The 22,500-nt window shown below is 36.3% G+C and overlaps 1 protein-coding gene across 2 annotated transcripts in view; it reads right to left on the reverse strand.

Moving 5' to 3' along the window:
* LOC144957731 (uncharacterized) overlaps positions 1–22,500 on the reverse strand; it is an 88,106-nt gene that overhangs the window by 46,695 nt on the left and 18,911 nt on the right. For both annotated transcript variants that reach the window (XM_078889115.1, XM_078889116.1), the window contains exon 3: positions 21,522–21,779. In XM_078889115.1, coding sequence (XP_078745241.1) covers positions 21,522–21,779 — 258 coding nt within the window. The remainder of the gene's footprint in view (positions 1–21,521; positions 21,780–22,500) is intronic.

A 22,500-nucleotide genomic window follows, 5' to 3' on the forward strand; every position in this document is an offset into this window, starting at 1 on the left:
TTTTTAGGTTTGTTTGTTTTTGTTTTTTTTTGTTTTTTTTTTTTTGTTGTTTTTTTTTTTTTTTTGTTGTTTTTTTTTTTTTTGTTTTTTTTTTTTGTTTTTTGTTTTTTGTTGTTTTTTTTTTTTTGTTTTTTTTTTGCTTGTTTGTCTGCGTTCTTTTATTTTCTTTAAAATATAGAAATAATACAAAATGTTGTTTTTTTTAATGTAGGAGTTCAGGATTTTTTCCCCCCTGACACCTCAGGGTCCAGGGTTTACTAAACCTGGATTGTGATGCCAATTGATGTGTTTGTTGACCATAAAAACAATTCTTATTTCATGTCAAATCGTTGAATTCCAGAACCAGACTATTGTTCTATACACTTCAAGGAAGTGTGTATGTAACCATTACTTCGGAGGACTTATAATGAATAGATAGGTCACATATCGAATCATTAGGTGTCATAACTATTTTAGTAGTAGCAGTGTGAATAGGCAGATTACTAGGACTACACGGGACGTAAAAGAGCGAAGGATGGATGATCTTTATTGATGACCAACATATATTTTTAGACTAGAAAATAACATGCCATCATTCTGAAATCAGAAGATTTATTACACAAGATATGTATATCCAGACTTCCGAAAAAAAAGGGAGTTTTACACTTCCCATGATGTTGGAACCATTTTTTAAATATTTTTTTTTGGACATCACACGTTTGCTCCCTATTTCGCACTCGTTCCAAATGCGCGCGCCCCAAAGGTCGCATAACGGCATTGGAAACTCGAACTTGCTTGATTGGATACTTGTATGAAATTCCATACGACGGAGTTCAAGAATTCTATAATGATATTTTCATTAGTATTCATCTCGATTCGATTGTCTCCCGTTCTTACGTAGAAATTTGTTTTGACTTAGTAACCCCGGATGTGAAGTGTCTGTAGAATTATATTCAGCGCACTTGAAAACTGATATCTACTCACTCGAGGTGTTAACGTATTGATGCTATGCCTTAAGTTAAACAACTCACAGTATCCGCCGGCCGGATATAACTTACTAACACCCAATTCAATATAGATAGTTTGCGCTTGGCTGAGAAGCTCATAACATTGCCATCCGGAAGTATAACGGACCAACACACAAAACTGTGTGTACCCATGAACGTTTATAGTCGGGTTAATACAGTTCAGTGATCATTACTCATAAACGCGGATGGCAAAAAACAACAACAAAGACCTGAGTGACGTCATATATCTATAAACGACCAAGATTACACATCGTTTTTTGAGTGTAGGTCCGTTATACTTCCGGATCGCAATGTTGTGAGCTTCTTAGTCAAGCGCACGCTATCTACATAAGTATTAGATCTTTATATATTTTTCTACGACATATAATTAAATGATGGATGGATAGGTATAGATGGAAAAACAAAAGGAGTTATATATAAATGAATGGATGAGTGATTAGATGAGTGGATAGGTGGATGGATAAATAGAAAAACTTATAGATGAATGAATGGATGGGTGGATGGATGGGTGGATGAATAGATGAATGAATGGATGAGTGGATGGGTGGATGAATAGATGAATGAATGGATGGGTGGATGGGTGGATGAATAGATGAATGAATGGATGGGGGAATGGGGGGGGGGGATGAATAGATGAATGATTTTATGGGACGAGGAAAGAAGATAAAAAAAATTGCTGATGATAACGGGTAGGCAGTTACAAGATGCGTGGGTGGACGGAGGTAACATTTAACGGACGATTGACTCGAAATCGGGAGTGACAGATGAGGGACGTGCTGATGGATTGACGGATGAATGGGGAAATAATAGACATAGCCGTTAGTGCGTTATCATTATCATCATCGTCGTTGTCGTCATCATCATTATCGTTATCGTCGTCGTCATCATCATCATCATCATCATCGTTATCGTCGTCATCATCATCATCATTATCATCATCGTCCTCATCGTCTCTTTTATCCTCCTCATCATCGTTATCGTCGTCGTCATCATCATCATCACCATCATCATCATCATCATCATCATCATCATCATCATCATCTTCATCGTCTCTTTTATCCTCCTCATCATCATTATCATCAATATCAACATTATCATCATCATTATTATCGTCATGATCATCATCATTATCATCATCATTATTATCGTCATGATCATCATCATTATCATCATTATTATTATCGTCATGATCATCATCATTATCATCATCATTATCATCATCATTATCATCATGATCATCAAAATCATCAACACCTTTTGCGAAATCACCGGTTTGAGAGTTTTTTGCCAAGATGACGGTCATTTAAATCGGTCGATACTATCGAATACACCCGGGATCGATCTCGGTCCCTTTGCATGTGAAGCCGATGCTCTACCAACCTGAGCTATCGGAACTCCCTTTTCTCACCGTATTCAGGTGTAAAATGAGTACCTGGCAGGGAAATTCGTTGTCTCTGTCGGAATAAAAATTGTAATATCGTCTTATAGGTATCATGTCTCGTCATACATGTTAAGTTGTTGTTGGCTGGGGATCCCTTGTAAAGCGCTTTGAGCACGTTTAGGGGAATCGTGCTGTAACTGTCAAGCAGATATTGTATTCTTTAAATGCTCAAATATTGTTTAATACCAAATTAATAAATAAAATAAATAAATAAATAAATAAATAACATTTCCTTTATTCATCCCATAGGGGAAATTTGTCTCTATGGTATATTCCAAGGGAAGATGGAAAAAATCAGGCGTCATCCGCAGTGCAGCGCCACAAATTGAGCTAGGGCGAGGTGACTTGCTCAAGGCCACACAGCGCAGCAGCGGCGGGTGATCGAACTCGGTACATTTCAGGTAAGAAGCGAAGACCGTACCGCTGAGCCACGCGTGCACGATGCCCCTATCATAGCGAGTAACGAAAAAAAAAAACATTTATATGAGCAGTATCCACCAAACATGCTCAAAGCTCTTTACAAGGGGTCCCTAACCAACAGCAACGTGTAACATGTAGAACGAGACATGACGCCTATTAAGCGATATATTAATACTTTTTTTTTGGACAGATACAACGCTGTTAACGGCCCAGGTACTCATTTTACACCTTAGTACGGTGAGAGAATGTGAGTAAAGAGCCTGGGCTTTCCAATTACTCAACTATGCGCCGCTCAGATCGAGACTCGAACCCAGGACCTTCTGATCCGAAGTCGAACGTCATATCAATAAATAGACCGCATAGCCGCAATAATTTGCCACTGGATTGATATGAGAGGGTGTGAAATAAAATTAGAATTAAACCCGGTTGCTTGGCTTTACGTATCATAAATTGAACTAAATTGAGCTTTTATATAGCGCAATATCCACTAATCGTGCTCAAAGTGCTTTACAAGGGGTCACTGGTCAACAGCAACACGTAACTTGTAGGACGTGACACGACACCTGTTAGGCGATATAAAAATTTTGTTCGGACAGAGACAACGCTGTAAACGGCCAGGTACTCATTTTACACCTGAGAGAATGTGGGTAAAGACTCTTTTCCAAGGACTCAACTATGAGCCTAGCGAGGCTCGAACCCAGGACCTTCAGACCCGAAGTCGAACGTCATACCAATAGACCGCATAGCCGCAATAATTTGCCACTGGATTGATATGAGAGGGTGTGAAATAAAATTAGAATTAAACCCGGTTGCTTGGCTTTACGTATCATGAACTGAACTCAACTGAGCTTTTATATAGAGCAATATCCACTAATCGTGCTCGAAGCGCTTTACAAGTGGTCCCTCGTCAACAGCAACACGTAACTTGTAGGACGAGACATGACGCCTATTAAGCGATAATACATAGCCGCAATTTGCCACTCGATTGATATGAGAGGGTGTGAAATAAGATTAGAATTAAACCCAGTTGCTTTACGTATAATATCAGTTACTGCCATCTCAAATTTAGATGCTTGCTTAATGAATATAAAAGTTTTTAAAAACTTGGCGGTTGGTTATGATGAGTCTTATTACTAAATTATTGCTCACGCCAGAGTCAAACAATCGTATCCTTTCAAATGACATGCGCACTGAGCAGTGAAGACAAACCGTTTTTCGTTTCGCGCTGGCGCCATTTTAAAGTCGTTAGCACTCCGAGGTGAATTCGAAACCCCAAAATAAACAATTAACTTATTTTAAAGCACTTAGAGTTATAGTTCCTGGGTAACTGACACCCCGGGGACGGAGGTGCGCGTGTATAATTAGTAGATCGTTAAATTGGAATGTCGTTGAATTCGCTCAACCATTGAATTGAGGCGAAATTATAAATGGCGGTTTTTGTTTTCGAATTTAATTTATTATGAGCGTTTTCGCTCTTTTCCTTTTTTTTTTTTTTTTTTTTTTTCTTTTTCATCTTATAATTTTTTTTAATGTGTGAAGAGTGGAAAAACGCGTGGGGGTTATCTCCCTTGAATTTATTTAAATTTTGTAATAATTTTATTGCATGTTAAGTAAATAATTGGATTTATTATCCTATGATTGATAAATGAAATTATTCACTTATTCCAATTACAGTTATGATAGATAGTCTGATGACGACTACGTTGCAATGAAGGAGAGAGAGAGAGAGAGAGAGAGAGAGAGAGAGAGAGAGAGAGAGAGAAGAGAGAGAGAGAGAGAGAAAGAGAGAATATTCTGAAACGCATTTTTTTGTCACCCACCGCATCAAAACGGTATTATGCTGGAGTGATAACTGCAGAAATTTGTATTATTTTTTAAAATGTAACCTGTCGTCACTGAGCTCTATTACATTGAAATGATTTTTTTTTTTTTTGCACGACCCGTGGATGGCTCATACGGTCGAGTCACGATCTCCCTGGCCAGGCGGAGTTGTCGTACCAGTAAGGTCGCGGGTTCGAGCCCCCCATCGCTATCGCGAAGTTTTTATTCACTGTTGTCTTCTGGTACTTTCCTACTCACTTCATTTCTTGTTATTAATAATAAAGATAATATTAATTTTATCTGCAAATCAAATCTTAAAATCTGTTTTAAGCCACACTTTTCCTATCAATTGTCCCTACGTGGTATCGTCAACATCTCGGAAAGAACCAGATGGAGAAAATTCATTTTTAAAAATTAAAAAATTGAGCTTTAACTCACTCAACCCTAACACCGACTATGTCCGTAGTTTACCCGGGTTACTTTTGCCCCATGCCAATTTATTACATTTTTCTAGACAAATTATAGGCGGAGTATCGAAGCTAATGTTTTTAGTTTTTACATGTTATTGGTAGTTGAATAAAACTATCCATGTATATGCTCATTTTTAATACATTTCTTTCCAATTTTGAAAAGCAGCAAAAATCTCTAGGATTGAGTGAGTTAAAAAAGTACAATATTCACTATACGTACTCAAAGCGCTTTACAAGGGGTCCCTGACCAACAGCAACACTTAACATTTAGGATGGGACGACATGACGTCCTGTTTGGCGATATTACATTTTTTTTTTCGGACGGGGACAACTCTGTTAACGGCCAGGTACTCATTTTTACACCTAAGTACATGAGAGAGAATGTGAGTAAAGAGCCTTTGCCAAGGACTCAACTATGCGCCCAGCGAGGCTCGAACCCAGGATCTTCCTATCCGAAAGCGAGTGTCATACCGCAAGACCACGTAGCCGTCAAAATTCAAAGTAATCTAAATTATAAAATGTATTTTTTTTTTAAAGTTTGAGAAACAAAACTCACTGTCTTCAGTGTAGGCATTTATTTTAGCTCACATGTTTTAATCTTAACTCACGAATGCATAATCTTGAGAACTAGAATTCGACTTCTAAAGTGCTACATCTGGTCTAATTTTCCTATGGATGCGAGACATGGACATTGAACACTGGTCTAGAAAAATCGAATCGATACTCTGGAAATTTATGTGGTGCTACAGATGGATGGGAAACAATGTCATGGAAAGAGAAAAAAATCAAATAAAATGGTATTGGATGAACTAAATATAAGATAGAAAGTACTTCTGGTGACAGTAAAGTACAGAAGTTGGCGTACTATGGACATATACGACGCCACAACCGCCTTCAGAAGTCAATACTTGAAGGAAAGATTAATGAGAAAAGAGTGAGAGGGAGACAACGAAAGAGCTGATTGGTAAATATAAAAGAAATAGTTGGGAGCATGATGGATTGCTCAGAGATGGCGCTAGACAGAGAATTGTGGAAGACCATGGCATCCAACGTCTATGAGAAGGGACCCCGGTATAAGGTAAGAATGAATCTAATTTTACACATTAGGTCATCCCGACATAATTCTAGACCTGCCCACTTGATAATGTAAATGTTACTGCTCGAAGCTCGAAGAAATAAATAACAACATGAAATTTAATGTAATATTTAATTTAATATACTAAAACAGATAAAATAGACGTTTCATGTTTCCCCTTTATCAACAAAACAGGATGAATGTAACACTACGGACGAATGTGAATCTTTTATAAATATCTATGGTTTTATTTTAATTCGTGCTTCCTCACAAAGGAGCATACTATTTCCTGCCTATCAATGTTTTTGTTTATTCATCTTAACAACGCCACAACCAGATTATCTCATTCGTCTGTAGTGTTTCATTCATCCTGTTTTGTTGATGAAGGGGAAACCCGAAACGTCCAGTTTATCTGTTTTCGTATATTAAATTGAAGCTTATATTCAACATCATATTGATAATTACAACTTGATATTGTAAAAGTTCTTAGTTTTCAGAGTGGAAAAATATTAAGCACCATAACTCACTTCATAACATGCCAATGTGTGAGATACCAGGTTAGATAACGCTTCAGATTGCTTAATGTATGTGCTGTGGCACCTAAACTCCATTAGCAACGTTTTATTAAATCCCTGCAGCTCTGCGATTGAAGCCAATATTGCGTAGAACTGCGACTTTTTCGTAGCAGTAGGTAGGTCTGTAAAACCGTTTTGAGACGTCGGGTCACAATTGGAATTTGCTGTTTTTGAATTCTTAATTCAAGTTAAAATAAATAAAGTCTGGAATGTTTTCATTTGAGACCAATAATAGATAGAGTATGCGTGACGTCATGATCGTGTTTAGTTATATTTGATGCTTCTAAAATCATACAAGAGCCGATCTTGTTTGTTTTGATTTAATATGCGGATATGACGTCATCAAAACAGTGCGCCACCCTCCTTTCACCCCGTTCATTCTTATTGATAGAACGAAGTTAGCGTCACTCGGGTCTTTGTTATTGTTTTTTGCCACCCATGTTTAGGAGTAATTCTTATTCAAGAGTATTAAAGTTCAAGGTTACACATAGTTTTGTGTGTTGGTCCATTATACTCCCGGATGGCAATGTTGTGAGCTTATTAGCAAAGCGCATACTATCTATTGATAGTATGAAATTGACGTCACTCGGGTCTTTGTTACTGGTTTGTTTTTTTTTTTTTTTTTTTTTTTTTTGGTTTTGTTTTTTTTTTGCCATCCGCGTTTATGAGTAATTCTCACTAAAGAGTATTAACCAGACTATAAACGTTCAAGGTTACACATAGTTTTGTGTGTTGGTCCGATATACTTCCGGATGGCAATGTTGTGAGATTCTTAGCCAAGCGCATATTATCTATACTTGTAAAATCATGCAAGAGTCGATCTAATTTGTTTTGATTAAATAAGCGGATATGACGTCACATAACTTTGCACCGACTTCCAATGACACCGTTCTTTCTTATAATTTAATGAAGGATTTGGATGAATCAAAGCAATATTAAAGTTAAAGAACTGAACAAGTGTGTATGAAAAAGGTCATTTTTCTGAACAACATTCTGTATAGAAGACACTTGTTACTTTTTTGTTCGATTAGGAAACGTCTATTTTGTGTTGGGTGGGTGTGAGGTTTGGGGGAAATTCTAAAAATATCTGATAAGGAGAGAGTTAAGAAATTAAGGATCAGGCACCGGTGTAAGATAAAGATCTGAACAATTGTGTATGAAAAAGGTACCAGACAAAGCAAGAAAGAAAAATACAAGGGGAAAAAACAACCATCCCAAATCATCAATCGATCTCGACTTGGGAGCTTCTGTTGTGTAATGGTAATGTGAATGTTGCTGCTCGAAGCTCGAAGAAATAAATAATAACGTGAAGTTGAATGTAAGCTTCAATTTAATTTCAAAAACAGATCAAATGAACGTTTCGGGTTTCCCCTTTATCTACAAAACAGGATGATTGGTGAATGGTGTTTCATCTGTGGTGTTATTATTCTTATTTATTTGTGTACTGCTAGAACGTCTGAGGTTCGTTCCTCAGTCGAGGTTGGCTGATATTTTGGGATGGCTTTTTTTTTTCTTGTATTTTTCTTTCTTGATTTGTCTGGCACCTTTCATACACACTTGTTCAGATCTTTATTGTACACTGGTTCCTGCTCTTTAATTTCTTAATATTAAAGTTAGTGAGTGGTGGGGGAAGGGCAGGGGGAGGGGTGTTAAGAACAGGGTTACCACAATCTTTTTGCATAAAAATGCCATGCAAGTTGCATAGAAAACCCAAATGGTCTGAATAAATGACAAGATATTTTAAGGCATCACCTTTTAATGCAAAAACATTTTTTTTTAAAAAAATTACTCCCTTCCGCGCGGCTTTGTGAGATTCCGTCGCCTTGCCATTCTATGAAGGAATATAGATAATCCATTAAACAAACATCTGATGTCAACAGGAATCACCCATGTTGTCCAAAAGTCCGCGATTTGGGGGTTAACAATCTAGCTCACAGAAAAAAGAAAGAAAGTGCCTTAAGCGGAGCTCAGACCAGGGACCTTCTGGATCATATTAATTCAATGCCTTAATAAATAGGTTAATGACCCATAATATTCTCTCACTGGTAGTAGACAGAATTTAATGAGAATTTGATAATCAACGCTCTGGCTGTCTAAAAAAAAAAAAAAAAACAATAACAAAGAGCCATTTATTGGCGTCTTTTCCATTCATTGATTGTTGTTGCTGTTGCTGTTGTTGTTTTTGTTGTTGTTGTTGTTGATTTCGTTTTTGTTGTTGTTGTTGTTGCTGTTGTTGTTGTTGTTGTTGTCGTCGTCGTTGCTGTTGCTGTTGCTGTTGCTGATGTTGTTGTTGTTTTAGTTTTTGTTGTTGCTAATGTTGTTGTTTTTGTTTTTGTTGTTGTTGCTGCTGTTGTTATTGTTATTGTTGTCGTTATTGTTATTACTGTTGTTGTTGATTTATCGAATAACTAAATGAAGGATACTCAGATAGCTTTGCACCCGGAACGACTTTCAGCATGGGTAGCCAATTCTTCCAAAACGTTCTCCCGTTATCCAATATTGTGTCTAAGCGGGCTGGCTCGATGGATCAGTTTACACGTCCTAAATGGCGATAATTTGCTTTTAAGCGGTTATGAAATTCACCGATACGCGCCGTGTTTACCTTAGGAAACGCCAACTCTACAAACTCTGAAAGGAAAAAAAAGGGGGAAAAGAAGAAAGAAAAAAAGAAAAAAGAAAAGTAAGAACAGAAAAGAGTTATATTGATAGTAAAAGAAAGTGCAGAGTCACTGACTGACCGAGTAGGTACAGTGATTATATAAAAATATTATAGTGTCTCATGTTGTAAAGGAAAGAAAAAAAAAAGAAGAAAAATCATAGCGGTGTTATCATCGTGGGTAAAGACCGAACTGGTGACAGTGATCACAATCTCTGATAGCTTTTGATTTTGTTTGTTTGTTTTTTGTGTGTGTCATTTTTTTTTTGTTTGGTTTTGTTTGGGGTTTATTGTTGTTTGTTTTTTAGTTTGTTTGTTTGTTTGTTTGTTTTTTTTCTTTCTTTATTTTTTTTTGTCTGCTTTCTGGGATTTTTTTCTTTTTCTTTTTTTTTTTTTATTTTTTTGGTGTTTTTTTTTTTGTTTTGTTTTGTTTTGTTGTTTGTTTGTTTGTTTTGTTGTTTTTTGTTTTTTTTTTTTGTTTGTTTTTTTTTAGGGGGGGGAGGTCAAAATATTAACCTTTATATAAAGCATTTCCATGGGTTCACCGTACTCAATGCCCATCATAATGCTTTATTTATTCCCCCAACGTGCTACATTTCCATTTCATACTGTATCAGTGCTGTGTCAGACGTACTTTTTGTACAAACACTCTTACCAAAGCCGCCACTGTCTAAAGGTAAGTAGGTAGGTAGGTACCCAATCACACCTGAAAGAAGTTTGTATTCTGTATAAAGCGTCTTTCCCAAGGACACAGCCCTGTGGCCAGATACTGGTGATGTGTCTTTTGCCAAGGAAATTTATACACTTTACCCCAATCGACTCATTGAAACTGTTTTTGTTTTTTTTCATGACAAAGACAATTTAGTCTGACACCAACAATAACAAAAAAAAAGGGGGGGGTCTTCGAAATAACATACGTCTCCGATAGGATAGAGGAGATGGAATATTTTACCCTTAACCCTCTCCTTCACACCCAAAGGAAAATCGTCACATATGTTACGAAATAACCAACAATATTCTTGTTCTGATTTCTGAACAAAACAACCAATACTCGTTACTATTCTGTCTGTAAAAATCTATTTTGTGTTTATTGGGTTGTTTTGTTTCGCTTTTTTATTATTATTTTTTTTTTTTTTTTTGTTTTTTGTTTGTTTGTTTTTCGGGGGGGGGGGGGTTGGTCTTAATGTTGTCTTCTTTTTTTTTTTTTTTTTTTTTTTGCTTTGCTTTATTTTGCTTTAGTTTTATCGTTTTGCATTTTTTAAAACTTTTTTCCTATCAATTTTTGTTTGTTTTTTTTGCTTTTCTTTTTGTTTTGGTTTTGTGTGTGCGTGTGTGTGTGTGTGTGTGTGTGTGTGTGTGTGTGTCTGTGTGTGTTAATATGTTTGTGTGCTCGTGTTTAATTCTTTTGTTTTTCTTCTACCACCAACACTATTTTGAAAATGCAGGAGATTATTGCAACGTGTTATGAAACACAATCTGTAGCATTTTCTAGAGCGAGAGTTGATTTTTCTGAGTTGGAAGTGAGGGAGGTCTGTTGAGAATGGAGTCACCATAATAATATCACAGATGGTAGAGTGCAAGCTAAGAGGTCGGTATAGATCCCAGTCTATGTGGTCTTGTGGTGTGACACTCGCTTTCAGATCGGAAGGTCCTGGGTTCGAGTCTCGCTCGGCGCATAGTTGAGTCCTTGGAAAAAAAACTCTTTACTCACACTTTATCACTGTACTCAGATGGTAAAATGAGTACCTGACCGTCAACAAAAATTGCAATATCGCCTAACAGGCGTCATGTCACGCCCTTCATGTTATGTGTTGCTGTTGGCCAGGGATCCCTTGTAAAGCACTTTGAGCAGGTTTAGTGGATATTGCGCTATATAAAAGCTCAAGCTCAAGGGTATAGTCGAGGTTTCTTTATCTGACCACTCTATTCAACTAACAGTTCAATGGAATGGGTTTTTTCCCAATAAACCAGCGTCATATTCAAAGCGATGGGGGTCCGATAACTTAGTTGGTAGAGCACTCACTCCCTACGCAAAAAGACGCGAGCAATCCCGAGATTTTATTTTCTGAATTCCCCCCCACCCCCCCCCCCCACACACACACAACACCACTGTCCATCGAGCAGTGATTGGGTACATGGGTCTGTTATATTTTGCGGAAAGTACTTTGGGACAGACTAGCATCCTATCAGATTTTTTTTACAAGCAGTGGTTATTGTCGGTTTCACGCTATAGAAACCGGGATATACTCCGGATCCGTGAGTGTAATGGCTCTGAGGGACTACTTCGTGAAGTCCCAGGTTTGAGAGTTTTTGCCAAGATGAGGGTCATTTAACCCTCTCCTTACCAGTCATTTTCAGGATTCTCCCCCAAAACGTCATACCCAACCAACACTAAAATAGATTTTTTATCACTCAAACACAATAACAGAAAGTTCTTGCCATACATAATTTCTTTTGCAAAACAAGCTCTACAACACACTGTTCATTTTCTTTAAATTTTATGATGAAATTGAAATAAGAAATATGTATATTGTATCGTAACGAATGTGACGATTTTCCTGTAGTTGGTAAGGAGAAGGTTAAATCGATCAATAATTAAAGGACGAGTTTTCTGGCCAAATTTTTTATATACGAGTTTTTTCCAGAGTACAGGGTTGACTGGTTAAAGGTGATATCGGGTAGTAAGTGGTGTGAAGAGGAAAGTTATTGAAAAGTTATCGACTGTTGTTGAAATCCATTGAGAGTTGTCGGTCCTAGTCGTCTAACTGTTGTTATTATAAACTCGAATTATCGCATTATGGCAGCTTAAGCGGTACGGTTAACGTTCTAGGAGAGAAAACGGTAGTCGTAACAGTCTTAAGTCATACTTAGTCTCTTTGTATCTTATCTCTGTCGTTCTCTTTCTCACTCACTGCTCGCATTCCATATTCTCTCTCTCTCTCTCTCTCTCTCTCTCTCTCTCTCTCTCTCTCTCTCTCTCTCTTTCTCACTCACTGCTCGCATTCAATATTCTCTCTCTCTCTCTCTCTCTCTCTCTCTTCTCTCTCTCCCCTCTCTCTCTCTCTCTCTACTCTCTATCTATCTCTCTCTCTCTCTCTCTCTCTCTCTCTCTCTCTCTCTCTCTCTGCTCGCTTCCTATTCTCTCTCTCTCTCTCTCTCTCTCTCTCTCTCTCTCTCTCTCTCTCTCTCTCTCTCTCTCTCTCAATATCTCTCTAAATATCTCTCTCTCTAAATATCTATCGATCTATCTATCTCTCTCAATCTATACATCTATCAGTCTATCTATCTATCTATCTACCTATCTACATATATATCTACCTATATATCTATCTACCAATCTATCTATGTTATATATCTATCTATCCATCTATCTACCTCTCTATCTATTTATCTGTCTATCTCTTGAATTATCCCAAACCACTTAATTAGACAAAGCAAGAGGGAAAATAGGCGTTGAATAAAAATTCGTATTTTACGTAATGTGAAGCAACATAAACAGAGGAAATATTCATACGCTGACATTTTGTACATTTTGCGATAGGAAAATAAGACAAATACGAAGTATCCAAAATTCTATTTTTAGAAAGTCAAATTTTTTTTTCGAAAAGAACATTCAACTTGGACAAATGTGTACATTGACTTGGACAATAAAATATCATCTGGCATTCTGCTTTTTTTCTTTTCTTTTTTTCAATTTTGTTAGATAAAATCACATTCCTGAAGATAAATGTTATCATTATTGAAATTCTGGGATGACAATGAATCGTAAAAACCTTTAAATAGCGATGCGCAGGTGTCAGACTTATTGATGGGTGTGAGATTCTCATTCTACCAAAGGCACGATTGTAGGGGGAATTGGATTCAATAGTCTGATGTCACGCCGCCCGGCAACCGCGGCCATCTTGGTTCTAAACAAAGAAAATCATTACTTTTTATTCTTCATGCTGGCCTGAACCTTTCGTATGCCTTGTGGTCAGAATGTGTAAAAGTCAAAATCTGATCAAATTTATGTATTTTTTTCCCTCTGGATACGCTTTTATGCTCGCCGGGGAAATATTTCATACGGCGTCCGCCATTGTTCGGATAGTTTAGAGCCAGTGTTACTAAGTTACCATGCGTCATTAGGAAGGAAGTGACGTTACGACTGTTGAAGAGTATTGGGGGGCTTAGGCTATAACCGTGCAAATTCGTGTTGAAAGCAAGAAAATTTGCATACAGGTTACCAAGACCAATTAAAAAACCCATCTGCTATAGATCCACTCTGGCGATCAATCTTAATGTTTCGGTTTAAGGCCTTAGATTTTTCTCTATGACAGCTACATTAAACAAGGGAAATAACTGGGTAAATACATATATTTTCTTCATATTCATTGTAGGAGGGGGGCGAGAGGGAGGGGGGAATTAGGCTAAAACCGTGCACATTGGATTGAAAGCATGAAAATTGGCATACAGGTAGCTAAGACCCATATAACTTACCCCTGCTATAGAACCACTTTCGAGGGTGAGTCCAAAAGTGATGGGACTCTGCTTATTACTTTTTTTTTAAAACAGAATAAATACCATGTATAATACCTCAAATTAAAGCTTGGCATTAGCCGATCAGATAGGAGATAGAAAGCTACTTCTCAACATAGTCTCAGCCTCTCTCAATAGCCACAGTCTACCTATTTGTAAGGTCATGTATCCCGTCCTCGTTAAACTTGAGTTGACTAATATTTGAGTCAAATTTTCACCACTGCCTTGGCTTCTTCATCAGCTTCAAAGCGATGTCCCCTCACTGCCTCCTTCAGTGGACCAAAATGATGAAAGTCCGAAAGTGTTTAAGTCTGGTGAATTAATAAAGAGGGTGAGACAGCGTTGTCCATCAAAATGATGCGGCTACCTCCCTTGTCCTGGCACTTGTGTGTGTGTGTGTGTGTATGTGTGTGTGTGTGTGTGTGTGTGTGTGTGTGGAAGAGCATTTTCATGAATAATAATACTCGTTCCATCTCCAAAGTCGGTCTAACTCGACGAATTCTTGCTTTCAGTTGTTTCAATGTCTATTTGTACCGTTTAGAGTTGACATTGGCTTCCCCTGTGGTAGGAGATCAACGAAGATTGCACCTCTAGTATCCCAAAACACAGCATAATTTTCCCAGCTGATTTCTCAGCTTAGAAGTTTTTGGTCTTTGGGGGAAGATGGGTGTCGCCATTCCAATGATTGTCTCTTGGACTCAGATTCGACCCACTTAAAACACTGCCTCTACAAAATGCCTGAGTTTTATAGACTTTACCAATGCGTTTAAAAATATTACTCGAGGACTCTTCTTCGTAAACAAGAAATCCAATGACAAATTTCTGTCGCTGACGGACATCCATGGGGGCATCCATTTTAAGCTGTCATAACTTTGTCAAAAATTGACAGAATTAAAATGTTTAACTTTTGGTTTAAAGAGTACATGTGTAAGTTCAATTGAGTCAAATATGACATCACATGAAAACAGAAATGAACTCAGTCGGAGATTTGTCCCATTACTTTTTGACTCACCCTCGAACTAATCAGTCATTTGACGTTATTGTATTCAAATTTTAAAATAATTGAAAACAATGAATTTGGCCCGATAGCTATTGTTAAAATAACTTCTCCATTAATTTTCCTATTTTAAATTTGAAAAATAAATAATAAACAGTCTATGACTCTGTGAGTAATTTATTGCCACATTGGCATTGACTTATTTTTTCAAGAAAATCTGGCCTAATGGGTTTCCACGCACGATATTACATAAAACAACTTAAGTAAGTAGTAGTAGTAGTAGTAGTAGTAGTAGTAGTAGTAGTAGTAGTAGTAGTAGTAGTAGTAGTAGTAGTAGTAGTAGTAGTAGTAGTAGTAGTAGTAGTAGAAGAAGAAGAAGAAGAAGAAGAAGAAGAAGAAGGAAATATCATATCTGAATAACAAAGAATAGACATTGACAGTTGTTAGCATGACAGACATGTTTTGTCAACGTAGGTAAATCGAGACATTTAGAGAATGTAACCGTTTGTACATTTAACCATAATATCGTAGATAAGCAAAGTGACAAATTAGGGACAAGGCAGAGGTGTAAGATAAAAAAAAAATTGAAAAAGTGTCTATAGATAGTATGCGCTTGGCTAAGAAATTCACAACAGTAAGTCAGTGTAACGGACCAACACACAAAACTCTGTGTAACCATGAACTTTTATAGTCTGGATAATACAGTTAAGTGAGAATTACTCATAAATGCGGGTGGCAAAATACAATAACAAATACCCGAGTGACCTCAACTTTATTCTATCTATAGAACGGTGCCAAAGAAAGAAGAATACAAAGAAAACAAATCATCCAAAACAAAACAAAACAAAAAAACCCGTCTGCCTCGACCGCTGGAGAGAAAACAAAATCATCCTAAATAAATTAGATGGCCTGACGGACTGATTGGCCGTAGAGCAATTGGATTCAATAGTCTGATGTCACGTCGCCCAGCAACGGCGAGCAGCGTGGTTCTAAACAAAGAAAATCTGTACTTTTTATTCTTCATGCTGGCTAGAACTTTTCATAATATGTCATGTGATCAGAATGTATAAGAGTCAAAACATGATCATATTTATAATGTAGAAAACGATAGAGGCTGCCTGAAGCCGGTGATCGTGAAAATACTAACGAAAGAGTGAAAATGGAGAGGCTTCGTTTGGGAACAAAGCAGACCATGGACGTTTCGGGTACAAACCCTTCGTCAGCACAGTGGGAGTCGGGAGTACGACAGAGTCAATTTTCCAGACAAGATTTGGGACACCAGGCAGCCGTTTACTTGCACTGACCGGAATCTGGTCTATGCCATTACGTGCTCCCTATGTGGGATTGCTTACGTTGGTGAGACCGGAAAGAGGCTGGGTGACAGATTCGTGCAGCACTTGCGCGACATATCGAACTGAGCAGACACAGCAGTGGCCAGACACACATTAATTTATCTAACCTCGTATTCTATGCGCTTTTCAGAGTCGAAATCTACCCATTATAATACCGTTTTGAAATGATTGGAAACATGATTTATCACAGCACGGTAGACGACATATCCCAAGGTCACAAATGTAGGGCATGTGTATAATGACATGTGTATTATCAATAACAAGTCTTGCTTTACTATCATTTAGTAAATAAAATAAATGTCATTGTTAACCGATAGAATCTAAGGGTACAAAACATTTAATTGCAATCCTGATATCCGAACATAAGCATGTATTTTATTCGACGTGTTCACTTATTTGCAAGTTCTGATAACCCATTTTGTTACGGGCTCATTGATTTAACTCTCTCCTTACCAGCCATTTTCAGGATTTCCCCTAAAACTTCACACCCAACTAACACAAAAATAGATTTTTTTTTATCACTCAAACACAATAGCAGCATCTAAGTTCTTGCGATTAATAATTTCTTAAGTAAAACATACTCTACAACACACCGTTCATTTTCTATAAATTTTATGATGTACACAAGAAATTTGAATAAGAAAAATGTTGGTTGTATCGTAACGAATGTGACGATGTTCCTATTGTTGGTAAGGAGAGGGTTAATGGAAATTATACTTTCAAAATAACAGAAAATCATGTCCATTACAACAAGGTTGAAACAAGCCCATGATTGCATTCGGTGATCAGAACTAAAAATAATATGTACACGGAGGCTTTATTCAATATTTAATATATTGTACTGTGGTTTGTTTTGTTTTTGTTGGGTTTTTGTGTGTGTGTGTGTGTGTGTGTGTGTGTGTGTGTGTTTTGCGTTGATGTGACAGAGTGTTTTCATTACACTACTGATAATAGAAATAACCATATTCGTTTTATTCATTTTCTCATAGACATTTGAGTAAGTTCGTGTAGGATTAAATACATCAACTCGGTTCTAAAATACTGACAACTGTAGGATAAAAATACACAAACACTCAATGAATAAGTATTAAAAATGGCTTGTATGATATAATATATGATGGGTCTCTACCAACGTATACGCATATGCAGGTCTGACATCCGAACCCACTTATGGGCCTAGTTTAACATTGTTGTAATGGACAATATTTTACGTAATTTTTTTTTTTTTGAGATTTCCATTACAACAATGAGCCCATAAGGAACTGGGTGATCAGACCTGTAAATAAGTGCACGTCGGTCTCGACTCTACAATCCACCATTTTGAGGACAAACGTTCATACCATCTTAAAGGTTGCTTAAGATTTTAGTTTTTTTGTTTTTTTTTAATTGGTTGTGATCGACGTGTACTTTTTTTCAGGTCTGATAACCCAAATTGTTATGGCCCCATTGTTGTAATGGTGCACTCTCAAGCCGACGCTATAATATAATATATTTTCGATCAAAACAGTGTTAACCCTCTCCTTACCGCCTACAGCAAAATCGTCACATTTGTTACGACACAATAATATAAATTTTTCTTATTCACATTTATTTTGTACATCACAAACTTTGAAGAATGATCTTTGTTTAATAAATAAGAACATAAAGTTGTTTTGTAGAGAGCTTGTTTTAGTTTTTAAAAATCCGTTTTTTCTGCTGGGTAAGCCTGCCATTTTGGGAAAATACTGAAAATGATCGGGAGGGAGAGAGATAAAGCCAACCTATAAAATTGCGTTCGTATTTCAGACCAGCAAATAATAATAATAATAATAATAATAATAATAATAATAATAATAATAATAATAATAATAATAATAATAATAATAATAATAATAATAATAATAATAATAATATAATAATAACAATAATAATAATAATAATAATAATAATGATAATGATAATAATAATAATGATAATGATAATGATAATAATAATAATAATAATAATAATAATAATAATAATAATAATAATAATAATAATAATAATAATAATAATAATAATAATACTGAAAACTTTTATAGCTATTTTGAAGACGTTGGTTGTAATGATTTGGCATTCCTCTTTACATAAAAAAATCACATCACATTTATATCATAATATTGTATTTATATTTTAATAATAATAAATAAATAAATAATAACGTTATCAGACAGATAATGCTATATTATTACACTCAATTTGAATCGGCTGATAAAATTCAAAATCATTCAAATAGATTATCACATATTATATATTATTATATAGTATTACTGATAATAAAACAGACATGCAGACATTTTGGGTTTGCTTGCCATCATTGTCGTTGTGAGGAATACGTTAACTTTCTCCTTACCAGACATTTTTAGAATTCCCCCCCCCCCCCCCCCCCCCCGCAGACATTTTTAGAACCCCCCCCCCCCCCGCCCCACACCCAACCTCACACCCACCCAACACAAAAATAGACGTCGAGACTTTTCTTACTCGAACAAAAAAAAAAAAAGTAACAAGTGCCTTCTATAACATATATGTCCCCAATAGAAACTTGAGATCAAGCAGTGACCAATCAATCCTTGTCAAACCTAAGCCATTGCGTAAAATAGGTGAACAGTCTTTTCAATTTTCGGCCCCCCATTTTTGGAACTCTCTCCCGTCACACGTGAGTTGCTCGGATTCGTTGACAACGTTCAAATCTCGCTTAAAGTTTTATCTTTTTACGTCATAATGTTGCAATATTATTTTCATATTTTGTTGTTGTTAAATTGAATTCGTATCACGTTTCCTTCACACTTGTCTCACTGTAATATGTTTTGTTTTATATCACTGTAAAGCGCTTAGAGCCTGTGACAACGGGGTAAAGCGCTATATAAATGCCATTTATTATTATTATTACTATACAGAATGTTGTTCAGCGAAATGAGCTCGACACAATGTTCTTATTTCTTCTTGATGCCATTGTTTCGATGACTACGATGTTACGGGTGTGAATCTGTGTGAGTGTGTCTATGTCAATATTGTATTGTTATAAATGTGTAACCACATGACAAATTGACACTTTTTTTAGGACAATAAAGATTTATTATTATTATTATTATTATTATTATTATTATTATTATTATTATTATTATTATTATTATTATTATTATTATTATTATTATTATTATTTATAGCTGTAATCAAAGCATTTCTTTAAATTTTGTGATGTACAAAAGAAATCAGAATGAGAAAATTGTCGGTTGCATCGTAACGAATGTGACGATTTTCCTATGGTTGGTAAGGAGAGGGTTAAGTTGTTTATGAGTTGTCTTTCATTTTCTCCTTACGACAATAAAACTCTAATAATATAGATCATCGAATTCTGTTAATTTAGGACAGCAACAACAGCGATGACGACGACGACGACAACAACAATGACTGAAAGAACGACGACAGCAGTGTGTAAAACTTACAATGTAACAGTCACTCACAATCAAACCGTTCTTCGATCGGGAAACCAACTTAGCTGCCTTCGCATATAAATAGAACGAAGTTTTCGTCACTTGGGTATTTGTTATTGTTTTGTTTGTTTGTTTTGTTTTGTTGTTTTGCCATCCACATTTTTATGAGTAATTCCCACTTAACGGCATTATCCAGACTGTACAAGTTTATGGTTACACGTAGTTTTATGTGTTGGTCCGTGTTACTTCCGGATGGCACTGTTGTGAACTCCTAAGCCAAGCGCATACTATCTATAAATGCCATTTATTATTATATAACGTCATCGTAAACAAGCATTGCCGATATTATCTCATTCAAAATGGCGGCTTCCATGTCTGAACACAGTGCAATATTCGGTCACTCTTCTTATGTTTCAAACTCTATGGTCTCACTAAAACCGTGAAAGAAAAATCTGATAATAGATATCTAGGGCTATGATTGATTATTTTCAAAGTACTGTATTTATCTAAATTATAGTCAACATTTTGTCTGGCTTCAGTGGGTGGAAGCTTGTTCTAGTTTTAGGTTTTATTTCTTGTTTGTTTGTTTTTTGTTTGTTGAATGTACAAAGCTGACTATAAGAAATATATTGTTGGAGAATATGTATGTGGAGGTGAGAGGAGGCGGGGGGGAGAGAGAGAGAGAGAGAGAGAGAGAGAGAGAGAGAGAGAGAAAGAGAGAGAGAGAAAGAGAGAGAGGAAGAGAGAGAGAGAGAGAGAGAGAGAGAGAGAAGAAAGAGAAGAGAGAGAAGAAGAAGAGAAGAAGAAGAAGAAGAAGAAGAAGAGAAGAGAAGAAGAAGAAGAAGAAGAAGAAGAAGAAGAGAAGAAAAGAAGAAGAAGAAGAAGAAGAAGAAGAAGAAGAAGAAGAGAAGAAGAAGAAGAAGAAGAAGAAGAAGAAGAAAAGAAGAAGAAGAAAGAAGAAGAAGAAGAAGAAGAAGAAGAAGAAGAAGAAGAAGAAGAAGAAGAAGAAGAGAAAGAAGAAGAAGAAGAGAAGAAGAAGAAGAAGAAGAAGAAGAGAAGAAGAAGAAGAAGAAGAAGAAGAGAGAAGAAGAAGAAGAAGAAGAAGAAGAAGAAGAGAGAAGAAGAAGAAGAAGAAGAAGAAAAGAAAGAAGAAGAAGAAGAAAGAAGAAGAGAAAAAGAAGAAGAAAAAAAAAGAGAAGAAGAAAGATGAAGAAGAAAAAAAAAAGAAGAGAATAGAGAATAGAGTAAAAGAAAGGAATGAAGTAGAGGGGAGGTGAGAAAATGGGTTTGGGAGGAAGAGAAGCGGAAATATAAGAGAAATGTTCAGTACAACAAAAGTTGGTTTATTATTATTATCAGATGTGTGTCCGTTTTCTGTTTATTTTTGTGTACTTGTGTGGGTGTGTTGTATATTGTTTGTTTTCAAATGAATTCAATTGTCTGATGTCATGTACCCCCCTCCCCCAGCAACGAGCAGCTTGGTTCTAAACAAATTAAATCGGTACATGCTATTCTTCATGCTGGCTAGAACTTTTTCACATGTCATGTGATCAGAATGTATTATAAAAGTCAAAACATGATCAGATTTATAATGTTTTTCACCTCTGGATACACTTTTATACTCGTCGGAGAAGTATTTCAAAGGGGCGTCCACCATTTTTCCGATAGTTTAGAACCAGTTACTATGCGTCATTACGGGGGAAGTGACGTCACAACTGTTGAAGCATATTTATTACTTACCAAGATACTGGAGTAGTTCCTCATCCACATTATCCGAGAACGTTTCTGCAGCCCCGAACAAATCCTCGTACTGGGCGGATAACCTCCCTTCGTAGACGGTCAGAAATAGAACATACCGGACGCCTTCTGTAACGTCAGCATAACACTGGGTTTTGCTGCCAAAATTGGAGATGTTGAAGACGTTGCTTGGACCGCCTTTGGGCACGTCCACGTCCGACATGAACTCGTGACCTTGATACAGAGACAGCACCTTGACCTCTGAAAGATGAAGTAAAAAAATGTAATATGAGCAGTTAGATGTATTTAATTTGATGTTTGAAAATGGATGTTTTATCAATTAATTATCGTCATCATCGTCGCCAGTAACAACATAGTATTATTATACGGCGTTGTTGGCTTAGAGGCACGATGTCTCGTCTTGTAACAACCGCAAGCTATATTAGGCGTGGTAAGTGAGGATATAGGTGACAAAACTCTACCAGGGACGTTGTGTTTGGTAATGCACCTTTTTTACACTCTGGACCCAGGTGTCAATGGCTACCTTGCTAGAAGCAATTTCATTAATACAATATTGTAAAAAAAAACTGTTACAATAAGGGCGCCTAACATGGCAACTTGTAGGCTATGAAATGGAATTGTTATGGTTCCATATGGCCTGCTGCTGATGGGAATTGATGAAACATTGTGACACGAATTGAGCATAGTTAATCCGAGGAAATGAGCTATATAAATGTTCATATGTTACCTGCCATCTAAAACGGTATTACGGGGGATGAATTGGTCTCTGTAAAATAAAGGGTAATTTACACAAATACATAACATGATTAAAGATTTGAACTATAAATAGTATTGTGATGTAAAAAGGTGTATTATTCCTCCACAATAGAAAGGAATAGAAATTAACACCAAAAAGAATACTCGTAACATTACATATATATATATATATATATATATATATATATATATATATATATATATA

The sequence above is a fragment of the Berghia stephanieae genome, chromosome 12, assembly GCF_034508935.2.
Source record: "Berghia stephanieae isolate SIO BIC M18660-M18661 chromosome 12, UCSD_Bste_1.3, whole genome shotgun sequence".
In the NCBI taxonomy this organism is placed as follows: domain Eukaryota; kingdom Metazoa; phylum Mollusca; class Gastropoda; order Nudibranchia; family Aeolidiidae; genus Berghia; species Berghia stephanieae.